Source organism: Calliopsis andreniformis, chromosome 4 (genome assembly GCF_051401765.1).
Source record: "Calliopsis andreniformis isolate RMS-2024a chromosome 4, iyCalAndr_principal, whole genome shotgun sequence".
Classification (NCBI taxonomy): Eukaryota; Metazoa; Arthropoda; class Insecta; order Hymenoptera; family Andrenidae; genus Calliopsis; species Calliopsis andreniformis.
This window is the reverse complement of record NC_135065.1, coordinates 11,883,053-11,906,536: the sequence shown is the minus strand read 5'-3', so window position 1 is coordinate 11,906,536 and position 23,484 is coordinate 11,883,053. Positions and strand designations below refer to the sequence as shown.

Genomic DNA, 23,484 nt, shown 5'->3' with positions numbered 1-23,484 from the left:
AATAACTAAATCTATACTTTTCTATCTTTTTTATATTGGAACAATTGTTACAGTCTTACAAGCTTCTTGTTGCAGTAATAACGATAACGGCATACTGTCACTAGACCTTATTAATAATTAAGCTCAAATTTTTAATTCTAATTTTTAAGAAAATATGTTTAAAAAATTCTTATATGTAAAACACAACAAATATTCATTAAATAATTAACTTAATACGAAATAACAAGCATTTATAACAGTACATGTTTCCCAATAAAATGTATAACAATTTATAAAATGATGTATATTACTTTCATTTTATGTACATCCTTGAACTATTTTTTTTTATGCACTCACATATTTAATTTTAATTGATGACTGCATTTAAGTATTATATTTAAAAACTTCACGGTAGCGCTTAATATTCGAGCGATTCTATGTACACATGTTTCGCTCCATAGAAGCCTAATAAATTAATTCAAGAAAAACTTGTATGTATTGTTTTACTTACATTTTGTCTTCGCATCAATTATCTAATAAACTAGAAACACAATCCCATTTCATTGATTTTTCTACAGCCATTTTCCATTTAGAGTGCCTTAAGTCTCGTTCTAAAATAAATACATACATAGTTATACTGTATTTATTTATACTGTCTTTCATATACTACATTATCGTTAAACAAAATTTACCATCTTCTCCAATCGAAGGTGAAAATTTTGTAACTTGTGATGCGTCTACATCACTGATATCAATAACACCTACTCCAACACCAGCTAATATAGCTGCACCTAAAGCTGTTGTTTCTACCATATTTGGCCTTACTATTAAATAATGATTAAAATGATATTAGTGAAATGCAAGCTAGCCTCTGCATATTAACTGTAAGTACAAATGTCCACATACCAACATCTATTCCTGTGAGATCAGCTTGCAGTTGCATGAGCAAAGCATTTACAGTCATACCACCATCGACTTGTAACGTGGTCAGTTTTGTCCCAGAATCTTTCATCATAGCTTCTAAAATGTCTTTTGTCTGGAAACAAATAGCTTCTAATGTTGCTCGTACAAAATGGGACACTTGTGTATCTTCAGTAATGCCGCAAATTACCCTGAAAAAATATTTGAAGTTGTTAGTCAAAATGCTAAAGAAACAAATGTATAAATCCTCTTAATTTCCATTTACCCTCGTGCATCCTGTTGCCAATATGGTGCATATAAACCAGAAAATGCAGGTACAAAATATACGTCCCCACAACTCTTCGTTTGTTCTGCTATCTCTTGTAAATGTGCCATGTTACCGAAAAGTTGCATATTATCGCGTAACCATGATATAGCTCCTCCTGCTACGGCGACGGAACCTTCTAACGCGTAAATTGCAGGCGATTTTCCCATTTTGTACGCAATAGTTGTTATAAGACCGTGGGTTGAATCTACTTTCTGAAATTAATGAATGTAAGATTGAGAGTTTCATGAATTCAGTAATATGATAGCAAGAAACAGATACATGCAACATTTCCTGTGTTGTAAAGCAAGAAACATCCAGTTCCATAAGTAGCCTTTGCTTGCCCAGGCTTTAAACACAATTGACCTAGTAGAGCTCCTTGTTGATCACCTACACACTATAAATACAGGAGAAAAAAAAGTAATTTATGAATGCACTTAACAGTCAATATTTAAATGTTGTAATTAATTACCCCTGCTATAGGTACACCAGCAAGAACATCAGGATTTGAAACAGTTGCATATACTTCAGCACTGGATCGTATTTCCGGCAGAATATGTTGCGGAATTCCAAAAAATCGACATAACAAGGGATCCCACTTTAGTGATTCTATATTCATTAACATAGTCCGGGAGGCATTTGAGACATCAGTTACATGTAATTGACCTTTTGTAAGATTCTACTCACAAAAAAAAAAAAAAAGAATAATCATTAGTATACTACAGACACAATATTTGTATACTAAATACGTTGATAAAAATAAATTAGTTGGCACACCCAAATGAGCCATGTATCAACTGTTCCAAAAGCACATCTCTCTGCATCTACTGCTTGTTTGACACGTGGTATATTGTCTATAAGCCAACGTATTTTAAGAGCACTGAAATATGGTGACATAGGAAGTCCACAAAGTGGTTTCAAATAATTTTTATTCCTTGTCTTGTTAGGTACATTGTCTAATATGTCTTCCAAGGTTGTAGTAGTTCTCATATCAAGCCATACTAAAAAATGAATATAAAAAATGAATAAAAAAAATATGCATTAACACTATTGGCAATGTAATTGTATGTGAACAATATATCTTACCAATTGCATTGTGTAATGGTTCTCCTGTATTTTTATCCCACATTATGGTAGTCTCCCGTTGATTTGTAATACCAATAGCTTTGATATCTGACACGCTTAAACCAATGTCTTTCATTTTTTCTACTGTTTTTTTTATACAATTCAGGACAGCTTGAAGGATCTCTTTGGGATCTTGTTCCACCCATCCTTCTTGTGGATATTTCTGTTTTATTTCAATCTGATGTGATGCAACTACTTTCCTACGTAACACATCAAATACCTAAATCAAATAATGGAGCATTAAATAATGTGACACTTCCATGTTTTGCTTTATCAGTTAAATATTCTATTAAAAAATCTATTCAAATATTTAAATTATATTCGTTCATAATATTGTTAAGTTCTATACTTGAAAGTACAACAGAGAAGTCAGAATCAGTTAAGATGGACAAAGTGCTTCTAAAATAAAAGAAAAACTACTCGTGCAACTACTTACATGATGTTTGCAACGCGATACAATATATCATAAAATAAACACGATCGTGTACTTAACAGTGTGACCATCAATGAAGTTCAAGTTCCATTTTGATATCTTTTTTGGCTATCCATCACTTCCATTAAGTTGCAATTTAAATATAAGCGACAGAAATATTAACTTACTAAGAATCTAGCGCTGCTCGTTCCTTCGTCGATCGCGCCAATAAATGGCCCTGCACGATTAATATTTTCTGACATATTTTTTTATTATATGGAGACTACCAATTTCCAAGGTGAGTTCCCTAACGTTCCCCACTGCTGCCATGCCAGAGAAGTGAGGAGGATGAGCTTCTAGAGACACGGGGATATGAGGTGCGGGGGGTCCAAATCGTACTTTCTATAGCAACCCTGCCTACGTTTAACCTTCGCCCTAGCTCATTATGTAATAATGCACATTAAATATAAAATCTGATCGGTGAGAAAAGTATATAAAGATATCGGACAAAAAAATTAAATTATGTATATAATTTACATATTACATGTTCCTTAAATGCTCTTTTCCATTGATTACAAATCGATTGTATTTCTCATTAAATAGTATTCTAGGATAGTGTATGTAGAGTAATAGTAACAAAGGGAACAATTGTCAAACTTTTATCGTAATCTGAAACTTTATTCTACATGTCAAGTTTAGAAACAAGTTCTCATGTTTGATAGGAAAGAAATGCGTAAAACATTGATTCCACGTGGCGTTTTTGTTTTGCTTTTTTTTCTGAATGAATGAACTTTATTAACGACTTTGACTGATCTCAACATATTCTAATGAAAATAGTGCATTGTTCTTAGTCATTGTTTTTAAGGATGCGTCATTAAACACGTATTAATTAAGGTGATACTTTTATTTTTGAAAACCTTGTTTAAAGTGCATGGATAAATTCTTTTCAGTTGAATATTCATTTAGCATGGAAATATTACAGGAGTAATGATTGTATGAAGATATTTCATCAAAATGTTCTTCATTCTATCTTGAGAAAAGTGAGGACTTTTTAGACACCCTATATAACATGTGATTTAGTGATTTTTACGTTTACAAGAATAGATTGGCACTCCTGGAATTTCCAATAGCGGCAATTTTAAATAAAGTTCTGCAGAAGGTGTCGAAACAAAACTATATTAAGTATTCTAAAATATCTCATATCAAGAATTACCCAAATTAAATATGCAGATATTGATATAAGTGAAATAAAGATTTCAGATAGTATCATACCCCTCAAAAGAAGCAAAGATTTGAGTCTTTCATACAGCTCATTTGCTGTACTCCAAAATTATGATTTCCAAGAAAATAAGACAATATCGTCATTTAATGTAAGAACTATTTTTTCTAAAGTAACAATTAAAAGACAGCAAATTTGTTAGTTATTTCATTGCCGTAGCAAATGAGTGATGTATCCTCCCAAAAGAGAAACAAAAGCAGTGAACAATTGATTTTCCTCCGATGCACTGCTAGAGTTTTCTCGTTAAAAGGTTGACAAGGATATGCACTTTGATATCCCTATAAAATAGTAACTTTCAACGAGCGAGCAGTATTTATCTCATTTCTCTTTGCGTTACCGGTAAGGAAAGACGTACGTTTGTGGGTGTATCGAACAATCATTTGCCCATTGATAATTGAATTAGATTAAGTGGTCGGCAGTGTATCTAATACGCGTGGATTTTCTAATGTTTCAGGCAAATCACTGTTAAACTGGCTTCGTAATACGCGTTTATTACTTGGCCGGATTTCTTTATTACGGTAGAGTGAGTATCTCCTCTTAGAATATATGTCGTGACTGTCCCATGCACTGATCTCTCCCTCTATCCTCTTGATTATTCCTCTCCGAATGTAACGGCGCCTAGGTCCACCTATCCTGGAGCGTTTCATAATTCGATCACGGAAAATTCATAGTGGACGATTTTTTATTCATGCAACGTGCACGGCGTTCATTTTCGAAAGGGGTTAGCGATCTTGTGACGTGTCAAGTGAATACTTCATTCCATATGGTGGTCACTGGCTCGACCACTCGCGCCTGGTCATTGACATGTTGGCATTTAACTCGAATCTGTTTCACTGTTTCCCGTTTAGAATAATTACCCGTGGATCGTTATCACTCGAAGACATTTTCGGCTGTACGTATCGAGCACGAAACCGTTGACCGAGCGTTTACGTAAAAATGAGCACCATCGGGAGCAGTTTTGCACCGCAGATATAGCACGACTATCGATTCCCATTACATTTTTCGTCTCTCCCATTTCCTCGCGTTTCCGTTTTTCGCTCACGATTGTTCTGCATCTTTTTCTTTTTTAATATTATCGTTAAATTCGACTCAATCGATAGAATTCTATTAAAATGACACATATTTCATATGCATACATTTCATATGTCCCCTCAAATATTATGCAATTGGATCAATTTTTTTTATATCTTTTCTCTAATATTATATTACTGTCTTGGAACTTGTATTTTGCATATACTGAAGTTTATGTCATTATTAATGATTAATGCTAGATGATTGAGGGGACCTGATTGAGTTGATTGAAAGATCCTTGTGATTTTTATGTCTATAGTGCTACTGTAAGGACTTGGCACGAATCAGGACAACCCCATCATGCAGCAGCAGTCAGTAATGGAAGAGGGAACGGCCTATGAGCCACCTACCTATGATGAGACATTCCCAGTTCTTCCTGAGGCCAATTCAGGCTCAGGAAAATTTAATATTTTCTCGAATAATAATTTACAGCTTGGACGCATATCTATTACACAGGTACTAATTATTTTGTCGTGATTATGTGTATAATTTTTATTTTGCAGTTTTTTTTCATTTCTCTTTCAATTTTGTCTAGATGTTTCGTGTACCTGGAGAAGAACGCAAGTTTGATCATAGTGACAAATTTGGAGAACGTGAATCTATACGTACATGTAAAACCATAATGAAAGAGACAAATACGATCATTGAAATTGCATCTTCAAAGGATCAATCTCTTACATTCCTAATAACTGGCAAGCAAAACCAAGTTTTGGAAGCCAAACGACGAATTCTGACAACATTTCAGACTCAGGTCAAGTATTGTAGTTTGCTTTAAGATTAAGGTTTATCTGCAGTAACTTCAACTTCGGAAAATTTTATTCATCATTGTAGGCAAGTAAACAAATTAGCATTCCTAAGGACCATCATCGTTGGATCCTTGGAAAGCAAGGACAACGTCTTAAAGATCTAGAAAAGACGACTGCAACAAAGATAAATGTTCCACCTGTGCAAGATCAATCAGATCTAATAACGATCACAGGGACGAAAGAGGGTATAGAAAAAGCTGAACACGAAATTAGAGTAATTTCGGATGAGCAGGTGAATGGATATACCATTTTTTAATTGAATTATTTTATGTAAAAAAAAAAATCACACCTGGATCAATTTATATTACAGTCGCGAAAAGCTTTTGAAAGAGTATCTGTGCCAAAAATATATCATCCCTTTATACATGGTGCTCATAATGAGAATCTCAATGCCATGATGGCAGAAACTGGGGCTCGAATTAATATTCCTCCTGCTTCTGTGCAAGAAGATGAAATAACAATTGCTGGTGAAAAAGAAGGTGTACTGGCTGCAAAGCAGAAAATTGAAGCTATTTATAGAGATATGGTATGAAAATTCTGCAGTGAAATTTACGTTATTTTTTATGTATCAAAGAAATAAGAATAAAATTGTATTTTTTATGTAGGAAAAAAGGTGTACCACAGTGTCTGTGGAAGTTCCCAAATCTCAGCACAAATATGTAATTGGCCCCCGTGGTAGTACAATAGCAGAAATATTACAAGTAACTGGTGTAAGTGTAGAAATGCCTGCATCAGATTCTCCTACAGGAACCATTACTTTAAGAGGACCTCAAGAAAAACTTGGTCAAGGTAACTACTAATCCGCAAATCATTAAATATTCTGATGGAATTAATTAATGTGCTAAAATATTCATTAATTACGTAGCGCTAAATAAAGTATACGAAAAGGCGAATAGTGTTCGCACGGCGGTAGTAAAAGCACCTGTCTGGATTCATAAGTACATTATAGGACGAAAGGGTGTTAATATAAAACGCATTACGCAAGAAATGCCAAAAGTGAATGTAGAATTTACTGGAAAAGAAGACAAGATAAAAATTGAGGGTCCTCCTGAAGAAGTAGAAAAAGCACAAAATGAACTTGAGCTAATGGCTAATGATCTTATTTCTAAGCTTACTTTTACAGAGTTAAATGTTGATCCTCGATTTTATAAACATATTATCGGGAAAAATGGATGCAATGGTGAGTTGATTTCTGTTTTCAGATTGTTAAAAATTTATATAAGACACTGCATATATGTTCTATGTATTTTTCAGTAAACCGCGTAAAGGAAGGAACAGGTGTTGTTATTAATATTTCCGAGAATGATGGTAGTAATGTCATTCGTATAGAGGGAAATCCTGCTGGAGTAATGAAAGCTCAAACGGTTTGTAATATTTATATACTAGAACATTTACTTTATATGGGTATTATAAATTAATTTTTCCATTTTTTATATTGCATGATACTGTAGGAGCTAGTTGAAATGGTGAAAAAATTAGAGAATGAAAAGGAGAAAGATGTAATAATAGATCACCGTTATTATCCTAGTATTATCGGAAATAAAGGAGATAATATTAAAGAAATCAGAGATAAGTTTAATCAAGTACAGATTACTATTCCTGGTCCAGGTATGTAGTGTGATATATGCAATAACTAGAACTCGGATTTATGCCAGGTACAAACATTCGAAAGACCTCGGCCCTTGTTGGCGTTTAGCCAGTAAGAGCTCAGTGTGCATTTTTAGAGTGCAGGTCGTGTCTCCTATTTTGCATTGTTATATACATATACTCTCTCAAATTATATGAAATATTTTAGAGCAGAAAGAAAAAGTACTATACATAAAATAATAAATAATTTCTTTCTAGGCGAGAAAGGGGATATAGTAAAAATTAGAGGGCCTAAGGAGGATGTAGATAAGTGCCATAAATATTTAATGAAGTTGGTAAAAGAATTAAATGAGAATAGTTATGTGCTAGAAGTACCTATTTTTAAGCAGTTCCATAAATTTGTTATTGGAAAAGGTGGAGTAAATATCCGTAAGGTTGGTATATGATTTGATAACAAAAAATGAGATCCAATTATGTTGGAGTAAGTTAATTAGTTCGTTACAACTTTTTTTATTATTCAGATTAGAGAAGAAACGCAAACTAAAATCGATTTGCCCGCTGAAGGCGAGAAAAGTGATGTTATAACTATCACAGGAAAGAAAGAGAATGTGGAAAAAGCTAAAGAAATGATCCAAAAAATACAAAATGAACTGGTAGCGTTTTTTATATTCATAGAAAAAAACCTTTGTTATTTTTTATGCTAAAATCCCTTTTTTATTAGGCCAACATTGTTACGGATGAAATAGTAATTCCACCTAAGTTTTATAACTCTCTTATTGGTACTGGTGGAAAATTGATTCATTCGATAATGGAAGATTGTGGTGGTGTTGCAATTAAATTTCCCACCGCAGAAAGTCGAAGTGATAAAGTAAATAACCATTTAATACCAACAAATGATCTTATCAAAATTTTACCGCAAAATTAAAACTATAAAAATTGTCTAGGTGTCTATTAGGGGGCCAAAAGAGGATGTTGAGAAGGCAAAGCAGCAGTTGCTTGAACTCACTAACGAAAAGCAATTGTCCAGTTATTCGGTTGAAGTTCGTGCCAAAGTACAACATCATAAATTCCTTATTGGAAAAAATGGTGCCAATATTAAGAAGGTCCGTATATGGAATCACTTAATCGAATGTGTTATACTATAAAATTACACTTAACATTTTTTCTACATCTCGTCTGTTAGATAAGAGAATCGACTGGAGCACGTATCATATTCCCAACAGAAGATGATCCAGATAAAGAAGTGATTACTATTATGGGAAAGAAAGATGCAGTTGAAAAAGCTAAAGCTGAGTTAGAAGCTACGATTAAAGAGATTGTAAGTCTCCACTACATATAATTATTTAAATATATTTTAATAATTGATCTTTTTAACTTGTATATAATTTTTAGGATAATATTACCGAAGGTGAGATTCGTATCGATCCAAAACATCACAGACACTTCGTAGCACGGCGAGGAGGAGTATTGCATCGTATCGCGGATGAATGTGGGGGTGTGCAAATTTCGTTTCCAAGAGCTGGCGTTGATAGCGATCGTGTAATTTTGAAAGGATCGCATGAATGCATAGAAGCGGCAAAGCAACGAATGCGAGAGATTGTACAGGAACTGGTAAATTTCTCAATCTATATACTTTTTATCTATAATCGATATTCGATTCTATCCAAATATTTTTTTCTAGGAATCAATGGTAACAGAAGAATGCATAATACCTCAGAAACATCATCGCACAGTAATGGGTGCAAAGGGCCGCAAGGTTCAAATGATTACGTCTGAGTACGATGTACAAATTAAATTCCCAGATCGTGACACATATGGTTAGTATATATAGTATTCTCCTGTTAACACAATAGAATAATTTATTAATTGATTCACTTGTATCTTAGATGAACACCGCGGAACAGAACAAATGAACGGTGAAAATGGAGAAGTTGCAGAAACTGTTCCAGCCTGTGACATCATTCGCATTACGGGACAACCGGAGAACGTTGCTGGTGCTAAGCAAGCATTGCTAGATCTCGTACCTATTACGATAGAAGTATGTTTCTTACTATATTTGAATGAATAAACACGACAGTCAAATATTAAATGAAAATATCGATTTTTAGGTAGAGGTACCGTTCGATCTTCATCGTTCTATAATAGGACAGAAGGGTCGCGACGTACGAGAATTAATGAATACATATGACGTTCATATCACCTTATCTCCAGCAGAAGAAAAACTTGATTACATCAAGGTAAAAAAGCTACATTATTTAAAAAACAAATCATTTAATATGAACCCGTAATACTATGTTTTATTTATCAGATTTGTGGAACACCTTCATGCGTTGAAAATGCGAAACAAGCTATACTCGATAAATGTAAAGCTTTGGAAGCAGAACGACAAGATAGAGCTCTAAAATCATTTGAATTAAAGGTAATGTCACTAATCTTCATTTATATGAGAATAATCACGTGATGAGAATATTAAAATTTTCAGATTGAAGTTGATCCGGAATATCATCCGAAAATAATTGGACGAAAGGGTGCTGTGATCAATAAGATTCGTAGTGATCACGATGTTCAAATCAATTTTCCACGTAAAGGTGATCCCGAAGAACATATCATTACAATCACTGGTTACGAGAAGAATGCTTATAGTGCGCGTGATGATATTATGAAAATTGTTAATGAATTAGTATGTATTCTTCATGCAAACTAAGATATTATGTTTTAAAGAATAATTAACACTTACATAACTTCTTTCACAATTTAGAACGGCTTAACAAAAGAAGAAGTCAACATAAACGCTGCTGTGCATTCGCGTTTGATTGGTTCAAAAGGTAGAAACATTCGTAAAATAATGGAGGAGTTCAGTGTCGACATTAAATTCCCGAGAAAAACTGATCCCGATCCCAACATTGTAACAATTGTGGGTACAGAGGAGAATGTAGCAGATGCAAAGGATCGTTTACTGAATTTAGCGGAAGAATATGTAAGTATTTTGAGATATTTAATTTTTGCACTAATAGTTGCACACTTGATTACACGATACATATTAAATTATAGATCCAAGATGTTTTGGAAAATGAATATCGCGAAAGTTTACGTTCGCCTCAACGCGACGAAAAAACTACTGGCAATTCTGGCTTCGTTGTGAAAGGGGGGCCTTGGGAACAGCAACAGCAAAGCGCCCCCAATACCGCCAGCGTTGAAGAATTTCCACAATTCGCTGGTTATTCTCACGTACCTGTGACCAATCCCGATGGTCCCTGGGGTGTTAAACGTTAAAGGGAGAAAAAAAAGTAAACAATTTTAATCCAGTTAAAAAAAATTGATGAAACGTGTAAGGTAACAAAGTATGATAACTTTCCTCTGACAAAATAGTTGCAAAAGGGTACACATACACATAAATTAGTGCTAGGTGGTTCCCTGTTCCATTACTGATGTTGCTGCATACGACCTGGCCACTCTATTGGACTCTGACACTGGTTTACTACATAACGTTTGACGATGGTGTTTATATTTGCAGTTCGTATACCGATATCCTATGTACCTGTAACTGTAACGCATAATATTTTAAGTTTTTGTCGCCATGTTAGGAACGTATACACATGCATACACCCACACACATACAGTTAGACGCAGAATGCATGCGCAGAGCGTCTAATTTCCGTGTAATCTTTTTAATTCTGCTGAGATATGCCTTTCAGGTACAGATATGTTGTACTTAAGACTGTGGCTTCGTAGGGATTAATTTTTTTCGTCGTGTATTATATATATTTTCTCAGATTGTCTCTATATCCGTATAGATTGCCCGGTTAAATGTTCCGGTGTTCTTCTTGTTAATTTATTTATATTTTTTGTACATAAATTGCATTTTTTTCTTGCATTGGACTTAAGTGGAATCGATGTCGAACCACAATCATGATACTAGAGTCTTGTGCGAAACCTTTCGTGAAACGTGAAGCTTTAAGGTCTTTCTAAGGAAAACGTTCCTAGGTATAATTTTCCTGCTTTTTTAAATATCTAGTTTAAATAAGAGGGTGTCGCTTTACGTTGTTAAAGCGACCAAAATATCTGCCAACAAACTAAGCGGTCATTGTATATTATTCGAATGGCGGGGTTTTAGGAAAAGCAGAAGGAAACGTTAGGGTGAACAATGAATACGCGTCGGGGAACATAATCTTTAGGAAAGGCCTTGGTATTTTTTTTCTACTGCGTTTATGCAGTTGATCATCAAAGACGAGACACGGGATAATTGGCGTCAGTGCTGGAGGAAACTAATCATGAGAATTTTGTAATTTAACAGCGATACGTAATATACTTTTAATAGCCGTTTTTTATTTATTCTACTTCTATTTTACTGTTTGCTGCATGATGTGCAAATCTTTGCATTCTACTATTTATGAGGCCAACTAGCTAAGAAAAAGATATTCGGTTCAAGTGCCTTGTCTATTTTCTTCGAGACAGCTCATTTCAATTGTTGGAGGAATGTGAATATTAGATTATATATAAATACAATTACATATATATGTATATATATATACACACAAATATATATATATAAATATATGTATGTATACACGTATATATAAATATTGATAATAATTATATTATTATACATATATATAATGAATAATATAATAGGTATAGTACCGCGGGTACGAAAACATACTATTATCACAAAAAAAAAATAGATCATGTATACAGAAATTCACTTATATTTTTTAGATTTACAGCAATTTTTATATAAAACTACTTGGTACGACGACCTACATGTCATCTCCAATGCATGGTTTATACAAAACGAAAAAAAAAGAAAACGCCAGATTTAGCAATCTTAATAAGTTTAGTTTTGGCTAAGAATTTGATATAGACGCTGTGCATGAATGTACCTTTTTCTAATGAATTATAAATACGAATTATTGTAATTATAAAATAATATTCTCTGTACACATAATGGCATAATACATGAATTCTATTGTAACAATACATATACATATAATGAATCTATCGTTAAAACAGTGTCATTCTATCTCCTCTAATGCTATATATCTGAAATTTGTAATGTTTTTAATTGTTTTACAAATCCCTCATTTGGTTTAATGCAATTTCTCACTTTTTTAATTTTATTGTAAGCATCATCGTACGATAGCTTTTCCGTCGCCATCAAGTAAGAAATAACGACTGCTGGTGAACGAGATACACCAGCATTACAGTGTACAAGAATATTTTCGTGGCGCCCTTCGTCTATAATTTTAATACATTTTTTTATAACTATAGATATATCAGATTCAGGTAGATCTAGTAAATCATAGTAATAGTATTTGATGCCATCAAATTTTACTGCAGCATCGACACCGATACTCAAGATATTATGAATTTTATACTCTCGTAAAATTTCTATGCTTACAACAGGATCTTGTGAACTCAAAAATAATCCCGGAGCGGGACACGCGATTTGCAAGTCGGGCTTATTGTCTATTACAAACGGCGTTGTAGATGTTAATTGTGTCTTTTCTCCATTAACTTCTTGGTATCTTTGGCCAAGTGTATTTGTTACGATAGTCTTACACGGTTTCAAATGTAATCTTCTGTTTTTTATTAGATTTTCGAGATCCATTCTTAGTAGATAAATAGTGCTATTCACAGAATAAAAGTGTACATTAAAGATTAATTTTAGAATTTTTTATTTATATTTTCATGTTTAGCTGGACTTCGTCCTCATTTACTGAGACAACCGTTTTACTGTATGAAGATTCTTTAACATTTATGATATACTTCTCCAATTCAGTTTGGCAGTATTCTATGTCTGCAAGGTATAAACCATATGCTGGGGCTATTTGTAATGTAGTAAGCCAATTGTGTCGTCCAGGAACTTGTAACATAATAGTTACATCTCTTTCTGTTACTTGATCAGTAGCTACACCTAGTAAAGCAGCTACTATGCGTCTGACCTAGAGAAAATTAATTTAAAAAGACTCTATATACTGCTAATAAACTTCATTTTATGCATATCATCAATTTAATTATTTATTTCATGTTATATACCTGTTTATATAGAAAAGACTGAGCACTGATAATGATATTCCAAAAATCGAAACGCTCCGAAAGAGGATCAAACGGCATTAACGATTGATTTTTTTCTACCGTTAAACGGTTTAACTTTCGTACGTATTTGACTGGTATATCTGTATGAACCTTCCCACTAAATGTTTGAAAATCCTTTTTTCCCATGAAAAGCTGTGTGGCACGTTTTAATTTTTCTATGTCAAAAGTTTTTGATCTATAACATGTGTGCAAAATGCAATGATAAAATAATGACTGATACATTTTTTGGGGGAAATAATAAATCTATCCTTTTATACAAATGTAAGTTATACCTTACAAGATAACATTTTGATTTTTCAACTATAGGTATTCTTAGATCATTGTAATCTTTGGGTACCATAAATCTGTAGATATAAGTTCTTGATTTTGCAAGAAACCTTGCATGAAAATCATTTGTCACAGGAGTAACTTCTAAGAGTCTTAAAAAATCAACTAATTAGATTATTAGAAATTTCCATAGTTATAATATCAAAGTAATGATTACCTGATATCATGATCACATTTAGCAAAGTACCTATTTACAGTTTTAATCACTTCGGTAGGATTATAAATAGCATCATACCGATTGAACAAATCGACATGAGCAGAAGAATGCAATGCATGAACACCAATGTCTGTTCTATAAATAATACAAATACATTCACAAATTAAGGGAAAATATTGAATCATATATGACATCTAAATCATTTAGTTTATGCAAAGTAATTCACCTGCTTGAAGTGATTAGTTTCGGATAATTTATACATTTTGGTACCAATGTTGAAAGAGCACACTCTAAAGCTCCTTGAACTGTATCAAGATCATTTATATCACATAGTGATGAAACTGTATTTTTTTGCAATCCCCTGAAGATAAAGGTAATCATTAAATTAATATTAAGAAATTATTGGATATACTATAAAACATAAACACCACAATCATTTTCAACTTTTATAGTTTAGAATTTGAAGGTTATTTAGAGGAACTCTCAAAGAGATATTTCAAATACATCAATGTTACTAACACTGTATTAGCAAAACTGATGTACTATGTTAATAAAATAAAATTATTTAGAATGTCTACGCTCACGTGTGTATAATTGATTGTACCTGTAGTGCGTACCAATATAGGAAAATCTTAAAAAATATCTCCCCATGGCTTTTTACGCTTATACAGAACACAAAGCATAAACAATTTTTAGGCTTGTTAATTTTTATATCGAGTACTCTGTCACAAATTAACCCCAATTTAATATCTAAAAAAATAACCTTAAATCTGTTCACTTGTCGGCAAAAAGTAAATTTCACTGCACATGTATTTTTATTAAAACTGTAGGAATTTAATTATACGTTTAATTTCTTCTATTTTATTAATCTTATGTTTCATTTGTGTTTATTGCAATTTATTGTACAGTAATATTACTAATATGTTGTGTTTTAATATATTTCAAATATTTGGGTGCTTTTAGCGACATCTATGAACGTTAAGTACAGGCAAAATTTACAATTTCAAAAAAAATTTTGCGTAACCCCCACCTTTACTCGAAAAGACCCGAAAGTCTACTGAGCGTTGGAGCTCCTACGCTACTTATATAAGCCTGGGGTCCAGGGGCGTAGAGTGGGGGCTCAGGAGCGTATGAGCATGCGTCGGCGCCCCCCGCAACAAAATTTTGTAAAATTCTTTAAAAAGCGATAAATTCATGATATTTATAAGCAGTAGTGTCTTAAATAGTATAATTTAATCAAAAATAATGCGCATGATAAATAAAAGCAGTAAATAAATGTCTAAATAATAAAAAAGGACAGAATATCATGTATTTATAATTATTACTGCTCTATGTACAGATCTATAATAAATTATAGAGATAATATAATATTTCTAGATCATAAAACTATAAACAATGTAATAAATAAATATATATTTTTACCATTATTTAATATTTATAATGGTTGTGTACCACATACGGCACACGCGGCAGTGAAGTCAAGTGGGATTTTAGTTCATCGTTTCACCGCTATGTGGTGATAGTATTTTATGGTCCACAAATCGAATAAAAAGCGTTTTGTTTATTATTGATATTTCTACACTTTTAATGTTGTAATACGATATTCTTAAACTAATTATTTACATAAAAATGTAAATAAACGCAGTGAAATCGAATATATGCTTATTTTGTAAATAAATTGTAATCTAACCTGTACAGGTAAAGCCTCTGTTTACGCAATTTGATTAAAAACATTAATTAAGTACTAATTCTGAATTAAAGGGAATTATTATCCTTCTAACTTCTATTGTAGGTATTAATTTAAATGCAAGCATCAAGAAAATAATTCTACTTGGCCAGTTTTTCTTTCATTATGCCATTCAACAACAGAAACTCTTATTTTTCTTAAATACAGTACCATTTATTGCAAAGTTTTGTATAGAATAAGATTATTATTATTGTTGATACTGTATGCAATTATATTATGACTTGTGATCCAAGAATAATATGTTTTAGTCATTGTAATTCAAAAAATGTATTTTGTAAAAGTGTCCCCGAGAGATGTCCACTTTGTAGATCGTACATTATTGATTATAAGGTAGAACCGTTTGCCATTCCATATCCTTATAAAAATGCAGTGTATCATCCATCTTCCTTGGTCATTAGACCATCTCAAGGCAATTTTTTAAATGATTATAATATCTTGGACGACTTACACATAGGTATAACAAATTCAGAAGGAATTGTGTTTGAATATGATATTGGAGGTATTATAGTAAATAATCATTCAAAGTGGACAAACTCTATTATTTTAAAGATAATTCCATTATCCTGGGAGAGTCATTGGGACAAAACATTAGAAAAAATGTTAAAAGATGTTAAATGGACATTTGAAAATTATGACGAAATCTCCATGAATTGCTTTAGCTTCGTTATTGAATTTCTGAATAATTTGCAATATATAAATATGAGATTTGTAAATAAAGAAGATATATGCAACAAGCTGATACTATCAAAAATTCAAGATGCAGTTAAATATAACTCTATATTTAAAAAGTTAAAAAACAATGACTATCTTATATCATAAGTAGAGCTTTAATTTCTCCACTTACCTTGATTTATATTTTTGTAATATTTCTTGTGTACTATTTTTTTAAGAATATGAAAAGTATACTTTGTAAACATAGAATGTATTATTTATATTTTGTAATAAACTCAGGCATTATATATATATATATATATTTTTTGCTGTTGTTATTGTATATTTATATTATTCTCTTTTATCCCAGGATCTAATAATAAAATGAGCTCCAGAATAATCGGGCTGCCTTATTTGGGTAGAAACTATAAACAAGGGTTTCTTCAATTAGTAAGACATGCATCCTCTGCTAATGATCCATACAAATTCGATGTAATTGTTGTGGGTGGTGGACATGCTGGCACAGAAGCTTGTGCAGCTGCTGCTAGAATGGGGGCTAAAACATTGCTGGTTACCCATAAAAAAAGCACAGTAGGTATGCATTTTGATCATACTTTAATTAAAGGTGTCAGTAAATAAGAGCTCACAGTGATCATTCAATTGAAGGAGAAATGTCCTGCAATCCATCCTTTGGTGGGATTGGCAAAGGCAATCTTATGAGGGAAGTAGATGCCTTGGATGGTATCTGTTGCCGTATATGTGACCTTTCTGGCATACATTACACAGTATTGAATAAGTGCAAAGGGCCAGCAGTGTGGGGATACAGGGCACAGATTGATCGTGGTTTATACAAGAAACATCTCCAGGAGGAACTTTTCAATATGCCTAGTTTACAAATATGTGAATCTTCCGTGGAAGATTTGATTATACAAGGGGACTCCCAGAGATGCCATGGAATAATCCTCAGTATATCACTATTTCTATTTTTAAATTAGTATGCTGTAATTTTTCTTAGAATATGCAGATTATGTATTAAATTGCAGAGGATGGAACAAAGATATACAGTGAAGCAGTTGTCATAACAACTGGCACTTTCCTAAAGGGGCAAATTAATATTGGCTTGGAGAAGAGACCTGCTGGTAGACTTGGGGATGAGCCTAGCATTGGTTTAGCTGATACACTAGAAAGAGTTGGATTTAAAATAGGAAGACTGAAAACTGGTAACTCCCTTACACTTTAAATCCTTCATCTAATCGATCCAATAATTAAAATACTATATTATGTTTCTTCAGGGACTCCACCACGAATAGAACAATCTACCATAGACTTTTCTAAGTGTATAGTACAAAAACCGGATGAAGTGTCGACTCCTTTTTCATTCATGAACGAAACTGTGTGGCTTCCAGTGGAGAAGCAACTGAATTGTTACTTAACATACACCACAGAAGGTGTCGTGAAGATTATAAAGAACAACTTACACTGCAATCGACACGTTACAGAAGAATTAACAGGACCTCGATACTGTCCAAGCATAGAGAGCAAAATTCTCAAGTTCTCAAACTTCAAACACCAAATTTGGCTAGAACCAGAAGGACTGGATTCGCCTATCACGTATCCATCTGGATTGTCTTGTACGCTTCCAGCAGAGAAGCAAGAAGAGCTTATCAAATGTATCTCAGGATTAGAAAATGCTAAAATGCGTGAGTATCTTTTCAGCTCTATCTAAAGCCCTCAATTCTTATCAATTTCTGCTAATTTTTTTATAGTAAAACCTGGTTACGGGGTTGAGTATGATTACATCGATCCTAGAGAACTAACTGTTAAGCTAGAGACAAAGAGAATCCCAGGACTTTTTCTCGCTGGACAAATAAATGGCACTACTGGTTATGAAGAGGCAGCTGCACAGGGGATCATAGCAGGCGCTAATGCTGCAGCGAAGGTGACTAAGTAGCTAAATTAATACTTCCACAAATTAGTTGCATGTTATTTATTCCACTACATGCCTTCTGTATCAGGTTTTGAATAAGGAGCCTCTGATAATCAGTCGAACAGAGGGCTACATCGGTGTCCTCATCGACGATCTCACTACCCAGGGTACCAACGAGCCTTACAGGATGTTCACCAGTCGCGCAGAATTCCGGTTGAGTCTGCGACCAGATAATGCTGACCAGAGACTAACCAGAAAAGGCTACGCGACTGGTTGCGTATCTGAAGAACGAATGGCAAGGACGGAGAAGATTCTCTCGAAACTCGAAGAAAGCATACAATTGCTGAAGAATGAGAAGCGATCGAGTATGCAATGGAGAAAGTTGTTGAAACTTCACCCGACTAAAAATGTTCAAGTTAAGACTGCCTTTGAAGTATTGGCCAGGATAGACGACGGTGTGACTACTGAATCATTAATTTCAGCGCTTCCTGAACATTTTGCACAATTGGCAGGGGATCCAATTCTTTCAAGGAGATTGCAGGTTCGTAATTGTTATCGTATACTGTTTGCTGGTCTTGTTTAGTACGCAGAAGAAGTAGGGACGTTACGTCTTATTACGAGTAATATCGGTAAATCAGTACAGATTCATCGTTGATTATTATGACCACTCAATTGATCTTCTAGATAGAGGCGATATATGCGAAAGGCATCAAGGAACAACAGCAAGAGGTCAATGAAATCCGCAAGAACGAGCAGTTGATCATACCGCCAGACATCGACTACAGCTTGTAAGTTTAATTATTCTGCATCGACGTTGCTGATGTTCATTAATTCTCCTTAATAAACGACTTTCTTCCATTAATACAGACCTCGTTTAAATTTGTCTATGGAGGAGAAAGAGAAGCTCTCACAATTGCAGCCGTACACGGTAAGTGTATTCACAAATGATTGAAACGACTCATTCATTTTTATCAATTACAATTATTTCAATTCTAGATCGCTGCAGCTAGTCGAATCTCAGGCGTGACGCCAACAGCTATTCTCCGACTGATAAATTACATAAGAACAAATCCTTGCAAACTGGGTACTCTGTAACTAGAAACTACTATCAATAAATAAACTGTTAGTAGTACGTGTACAATTTTCTATGCCTCTGCCTAAGAATAACCGAAACTATCGAATAGTATGGTTCACGAAACGTCGACCTGAATTCTCAAGTTGTCGCTCAACTAAGTAAACGTACGACTTGCAAGCAGAGCAAACACAGAGGTTGTTGCTCCCTGGTTTAGTCACTGAATGTGCCAGTCCATCGATCTTCCTCAAATAGAAACTTGTCTACTGTTTGACAAGAATTATCGAACATCGATGTTTGTCTCCGTTTCGTAACGCGTTACTACCAGAAATTGACTATTTGTCAGCGCAGGAGCGCCAACGTTCTGTGTCTAACAGTAGAGACAGATTGTGGGCGACTGTTAAAATTCCTTGGTTTAATAAGAGGACAGGGGATAATTGTTCCTAACTTATAATGCTGTCCGAAGTTTCCGTTTCGGACGACGCGACCACTGTCTGGAGTTCATGACAGGGAAGTTGCCTGATTGAATTAGAAAGGGTCCGTCCAGCTTCAAACTTCTCGCTACCGAATTGATAAAGCATACCCTAGGCAAACGTCGTTACGAGATTACTGGGGTAATCAATTTACTCGCTGATGGCGCGTGCACCGTCCCGTATTGCCTCAAATCTTAAATGGCCCTTTGTCACAGAGATGTGAACCACTTTGACGCTTCTATTCAGATCTTCAGCGACGGAGGTCCAAGCAAACGCAGACGTACTAACAGTTATCGTTTATTACCATTAGTGCGATAGTAAATACTGTTACGATACATTGTACAGGAATGGTGTACGATCGGCCGTAGTATAGGGTCGTTGTAATAATAAATTCTCTACAGTATAATCGGCTGTCCTCTACGCGACTAATCGAGCCAAGCTCGCTCTTAATCTACCAACCAGTTAATACTATTGTCTCTCTTTCCATACAGGCTGAGACACTTGAAACTATTACTTTCATTTACATCACTGATGCGTTTTCTCCGTCAGATAACTAAAATGATAATCTCAAGCGCCCCATCTCCCATAGCCACCGTGTTCCCGAAGAATCGAGACGTTCTCTTGTATAAAATATGCAAAAACGAGCTCATTGGTGCATCGTGTTCTCGATTTAAATGCTATCGGAATTTCAGTATCTTCTCCCTGTACTTAATACAGTCTCAATTCGACGATTCTTCGGTGTCTTCGCCACAGGTTGGATATACCAATCGCGTTCCATCACGACGTTCAACTCGATATTGGATTTTCCGCGCGTAAATTACGCGAAGGCACGCGATCCTCGATAATTGTCACCGATCACGGGATTTTCTTTTCTTCTGCGTTTTCCACCGTGCCTTCCGTGATTCTACGCGCCTCTTCTACCACTATACTGGCAAGCTACCGTGTTTTTACGTCTTATACGTGTGTATACTCGTGCGTTCGTTTACGTATACCATACCACTATAGTCTTAACGCCAACCAACGACTACCTTCGAATAAATTAGTTTAAGGCTACGGGTGTCCTTAGCTGATACGTTATCCTACTTCAACTATCCTCGAATACGTTCAATGGTAAGTTAAATGTACAGTGGGCTCCGTCCAGCGACTGGCTATCGATGGATCTCTCGATGTCTGTCGCCTGCGATGGATACCAATAACTTATGTGACGTTAGAGCAACGTTACCTTTTGATCGTCACGATCTAACTGTTTCGATTATAATTACATGTAATACAATGACGAGAGAATGTTATCTACAAGGACGCGATGGGAGGCGACGATCCATGCGCGTCCGCGATGACAGTCCGTCTACTCGATCACTGGGGATCGATTAATCACATGTTGAATCTTATCTGACGATGAGTCCTGATTCTAGTATAGAGATTTTTCAATATTATTTTCTACCTTTTTTGTGACTTTAATTAAACTTGATACGCCTGTTGATAGGCTCTAGCGATTCAGTAGGTGCAGAAGCTATAATCGGAAACGACAATGCAAAGTTTCGTCAATACCTGAGTCACCTCGTTAGTTTGAATTAGGCTTGGCGATCCCCAGAGAGTGACGAGCCGAGACGAAAGGGAAAAGAGGTGGCCCGTGACTGTCAGCGCGGCACGTCGCGCATTGTTCGGCCGCGGTTACACACAGCGAGGGATTTGTAACGAAGTTACCGCTCGTTAATACACTAATTACACGGTGCCGTTCGCACGGTCTTGCATTGTCACGCAATCGTTCGTGGCTCGCGACGAGCCAGCACGCATACCATACACGCGACGTGGACGCGAGCGTCGTTCAAATATCGATTACATTCCGCGATCCATCGGCGTTTGTTGATCGCTCAGAGAGGAAATATTTGTGATGAGCTGTCGATACTTTTTCTCGACATTCGGCGAGTCATTTTAACAGTGCGGGATTTCAAAGCATTTCGATCATTAAATGGAGCTGGAAATTCTTGAAGATCTAGTGGTTTCAAAATTTTCAGGGTTTCTCTAGACTTTCAAGATTTTCCAGATTTCATAAATTTTCCATTTCCCCAGATTTCCCATTTCCACCGAATTTTCATTTTCCTCAGATTTCTCCCTTTTGTCAGATTTCCCACTTCTCTTAGATTTCCCATTTCCCTAAGATTTCCCATTTCTGCTAGATTTCCCATTTCTGTCAGATTTCCCATTCCCCTCAGATTTCTCAATTTCAACTGATATTTAAAACGACAATTATCCCATCACAAAGCAAAACCCCAATAACTTACACCTCATCGATACTTCCAACAACGTCGTGGTTCCACTCCCATTTGCACTATAGAAGAGAAAAGGAACTAATGAGATGAAACGATCCGCTTCCTCGCAAAGATGCAAAGCGCTGTCGTTTCCCTGCCTCCGCGATTGCGCAACTGGATGATCGTAACTCTGACGGTGTTTGTCGAGAAAACAGAAGCGTATTTTCGAAACAGCTTGGAGCATCTTCGCGATGGGGTTGGACCGTTTTGGCTACCATGAGCGATGGTTAGGCGGCTCAGTCTCTTAGATGCACCTGAAGAAACAATGACGATTACTCTATTGTCGTTCACGCATCGACAACTACTGTACGTGAGGTCTAACGAATAGCAAACCCGAGTGCGAGGTACTAACTCTACGTAGACGTGAGACGGTTTTTACGAGGTGCGTGCGATCCGCGACTCCCGATCACTTCGATGCCTGATTCTTTGCTTTTTCAATAGACATAGTTGCTTCTACTCACGATTCAAATTCATTCGTATTCACACAGAGTCAATGAATAGAAATCTTTGGCGAAGTCATTGGGGAAAGGATTTCCTTTGTGAAATCGCAACTCCTTCGAGCTGAGTTCATTAAACTTGAGAACAATAAGCTAATTCTTTCTTTTTTTTTACTGCGAGATCTCCCGACTTTTTGTGATGAGAATGTTAGTTAAACGTTTGTAGTCACTTGTCAATTTTTAGATAATTACACGGTACAAAAAGGCTTCTAATTCCTAATTAAGAAAATGAACACAGCTGTTCCACATACTTATTTCCTTAATTCAGTGACTCCAAAATTGTGTGTATATTCCCGAAGAGGTACAGTAGTGGCAGTGGAAGAGACATTTTATCTAATGTCAGTAATGAACGATGTTTACCAAAGAATCAGCCATTGTAATCCTGATTAATTCATAAACGCGAATCCGTCAGCGAATGTCATCGGAAGTTACAGCGGAAGTTGCGCCGAGAAATGGCAATCTCGCGCCAGCACAGCACACGCGTCGGGAACTGAAGACAGAAGGAGAAGACAGATTTCAGCTGGTCTTCTCCGCCTGGTTCCCCATTGTATACAATTCGGCACGTTGAACACCACATTTGGAAGGCATATCAAAAGGCATTGAATTCCTAGTGTGTATTGTCACGAGTTGTCGTCGATTATGCCCTGACCTACCTACGTGGGGCTTCGCGGGGGCGTGAGTCACGTAAAAAAAAGAACGCGGGAAAACCGACGGCCTTTGAATCGTTTCGATAAGAATCGAACT

At 35.2% G+C, this 23,484-nt stretch overlaps 6 protein-coding genes across 6 annotated transcripts; 3 read left to right on the top strand and 3 right to left on the bottom strand.

Annotated features, from left to right (window-relative positions):
• Positions 1-14: 14 nt before the first annotated feature.
• Positions 15-3,070, bottom strand: Gk1 (Glycerol kinase 1). Its single transcript, XM_076376645.1, has 9 exons — positions 2,930-3,070; positions 2,291-2,549; positions 1,982-2,205; positions 1,677-1,883; positions 1,491-1,601; positions 1,166-1,419; positions 886-1,091; positions 672-803; positions 15-590 (listed from the first exon to the last, which is right to left on the bottom strand). The coding sequence occupies exons 1-9, from the start codon at positions 3,002-3,004 to the stop codon at positions 505-507; spliced, it is 1,554 nt and encodes a 517-aa protein (XP_076232760.1). The 5' UTR covers positions 3,005-3,070; the 3' UTR covers positions 15-504.
• Positions 3,071-4,464: 1,394 nt separating this feature from the next.
• Positions 4,465-12,478, top strand: Dp1 (satellite-binding protein 1 Dp1). Its single transcript, XM_076377320.1, has 22 exons — positions 4,465-4,543; positions 5,351-5,547; positions 5,627-5,842; positions 5,923-6,129; positions 6,208-6,423; positions 6,503-6,686; positions 6,763-7,077; positions 7,152-7,261; positions 7,349-7,505; positions 7,743-7,918; positions 8,006-8,137; positions 8,206-8,352; positions 8,429-8,587; positions 8,668-8,802; positions 8,877-9,095; positions 9,166-9,301; positions 9,371-9,522; positions 9,593-9,721; positions 9,793-9,903; positions 9,967-10,164; positions 10,243-10,461; positions 10,536-12,478. The coding sequence occupies exons 2-22, from the start codon at positions 5,392-5,394 to the stop codon at positions 10,755-10,757; spliced, it is 3,696 nt and encodes a 1,231-aa protein (XP_076233435.1). The 5' UTR covers positions 4,465-4,543; positions 5,351-5,391; the 3' UTR covers positions 10,758-12,478.
• Positions 12,479-12,516: 38 nt separating this feature from the next.
• On the bottom strand, positions 12,517-13,092 carry LOC143178585 (dual specificity protein phosphatase 19). The gene has a single exon (XM_076377324.1). The coding sequence runs from the start codon at positions 13,090-13,092 to the stop codon at positions 12,517-12,519; it is 576 nt and encodes a 191-aa protein (XP_076233439.1).
• Positions 13,093-13,162: 70 nt separating this feature from the next.
• LOC143178582 (tRNA pseudouridine synthase A) lies at positions 13,163-14,818 on the bottom strand. The gene is made up of 6 exons (XM_076377322.1): positions 14,669-14,818; positions 14,291-14,425; positions 14,065-14,199; positions 13,853-13,999; positions 13,521-13,755; positions 13,163-13,426 (listed from the first exon to the last, which is right to left on the bottom strand). Exons 1-6 carry the CDS (start codon positions 14,713-14,715, stop codon positions 13,163-13,165), a joined length of 963 nt encoding a protein of 320 aa, XP_076233437.1. The 5' UTR covers positions 14,716-14,818.
• A 795-nt stretch (positions 14,819-15,613) lies between these two features.
• On the top strand, positions 15,614-16,666 carry LOC143178583 (MKRN2 opposite strand protein-like). Its single transcript, XM_076377323.1, has 2 exons — positions 15,614-15,762; positions 15,857-16,666. Exon 2 carries the CDS (start codon positions 16,028-16,030, stop codon positions 16,628-16,630), a length of 603 nt encoding a protein of 200 aa, XP_076233438.1. The 5' UTR covers positions 15,614-15,762; positions 15,857-16,027; the 3' UTR covers positions 16,631-16,666.
• On the top strand, positions 15,631-19,521 carry LOC143178581 (5-taurinomethyluridine-[tRNA] synthase subunit MTO1, mitochondrial). The gene is made up of 10 exons (XM_076377321.1): positions 15,631-15,762; positions 16,833-17,057; positions 17,129-17,428; positions 17,506-17,682; positions 17,755-18,162; positions 18,229-18,401; positions 18,478-18,930; positions 19,074-19,177; positions 19,257-19,317; positions 19,386-19,521. The coding sequence occupies exons 2-10, from the start codon at positions 16,847-16,849 to the stop codon at positions 19,482-19,484; spliced, it is 1,986 nt and encodes a 661-aa protein (XP_076233436.1). The 5' UTR covers positions 15,631-15,762; positions 16,833-16,846; the 3' UTR covers positions 19,485-19,521.
• The last annotated feature ends 3,963 nt before the right edge of the window (positions 19,522-23,484 follow it).

Excerpts from the sequence above, each read along its gene's own strand:
- Gk1 (XM_076376645.1), bottom strand. The coding sequence starts at position 3,004 with ATGTCAGAAAATATTAATCGTGCAGGGCCATTTATTGGCGCGATCGAC. Across the intron at positions 2,206-2,290 it reads ACCATTACACAATGCAATTG|TATGGCTTGATATGAGAACT; the intron begins GTAAGATATATT and ends TTCATTTTTTAG. Across the intron at positions 591-671 it reads ACCTTCGATTGGAGAAGATG|AACGAGACTTAAGGCACTCT; the intron begins GTAAATTTTGTT and ends TATTTATTTTAG.
- LOC143178583 (XM_076377323.1), top strand. The coding sequence starts at position 16,028 with ATGACTTGTGATCCAAGAATAATATGTTTTAGTCATTGTAATTCAAAA.
- LOC143178582 (XM_076377322.1), bottom strand. The coding sequence starts at position 14,715 with ATGGGGAGATATTTTTTAAGATTTTCCTATATTGGTACGCACTACAG. Across the intron at positions 14,426-14,668 it reads TATATTGGTACGCACTACAG|GGGATTGCAAAAAAATACAG; the intron begins GTACAATCAATT and ends CTTTATCTTCAG. Across the intron at positions 13,427-13,520 it reads AGTCTTTTCTATATAAACAG|GTCAGACGCATAGTAGCTGC; the intron begins GTATATAACATG and ends AATTTTCTCTAG.
- LOC143178585 (XM_076377324.1), bottom strand. The coding sequence starts at position 13,092 with ATGGATCTCGAAAATCTAATAAAAAACAGAAGATTACATTTGAAACCG.
- Dp1 (XM_076377320.1), top strand. The coding sequence starts at position 5,392 with ATGCAGCAGCAGTCAGTAATGGAAGAGGGAACGGCCTATGAGCCACCT. Across the intron at positions 7,262-7,348 it reads GAGTAATGAAAGCTCAAACG|GAGCTAGTTGAAATGGTGAA; the intron begins GTTTGTAATATT and ends ATGATACTGTAG. Across the intron at positions 10,165-10,242 it reads TGAAAATTGTTAATGAATTA|AACGGCTTAACAAAAGAAGA; the intron begins GTATGTATTCTT and ends TTCACAATTTAG.
- LOC143178581 (XM_076377321.1), top strand. The coding sequence starts at position 16,847 with ATGAGCTCCAGAATAATCGGGCTGCCTTATTTGGGTAGAAACTATAAA. Across the intron at positions 17,683-17,754 it reads AATAGGAAGACTGAAAACTG|GGACTCCACCACGAATAGAA; the intron begins GTAACTCCCTTA and ends ATGTTTCTTCAG. Across the intron at positions 18,402-18,477 it reads GCGCTAATGCTGCAGCGAAG|GTTTTGAATAAGGAGCCTCT; the intron begins GTGACTAAGTAG and ends CTTCTGTATCAG.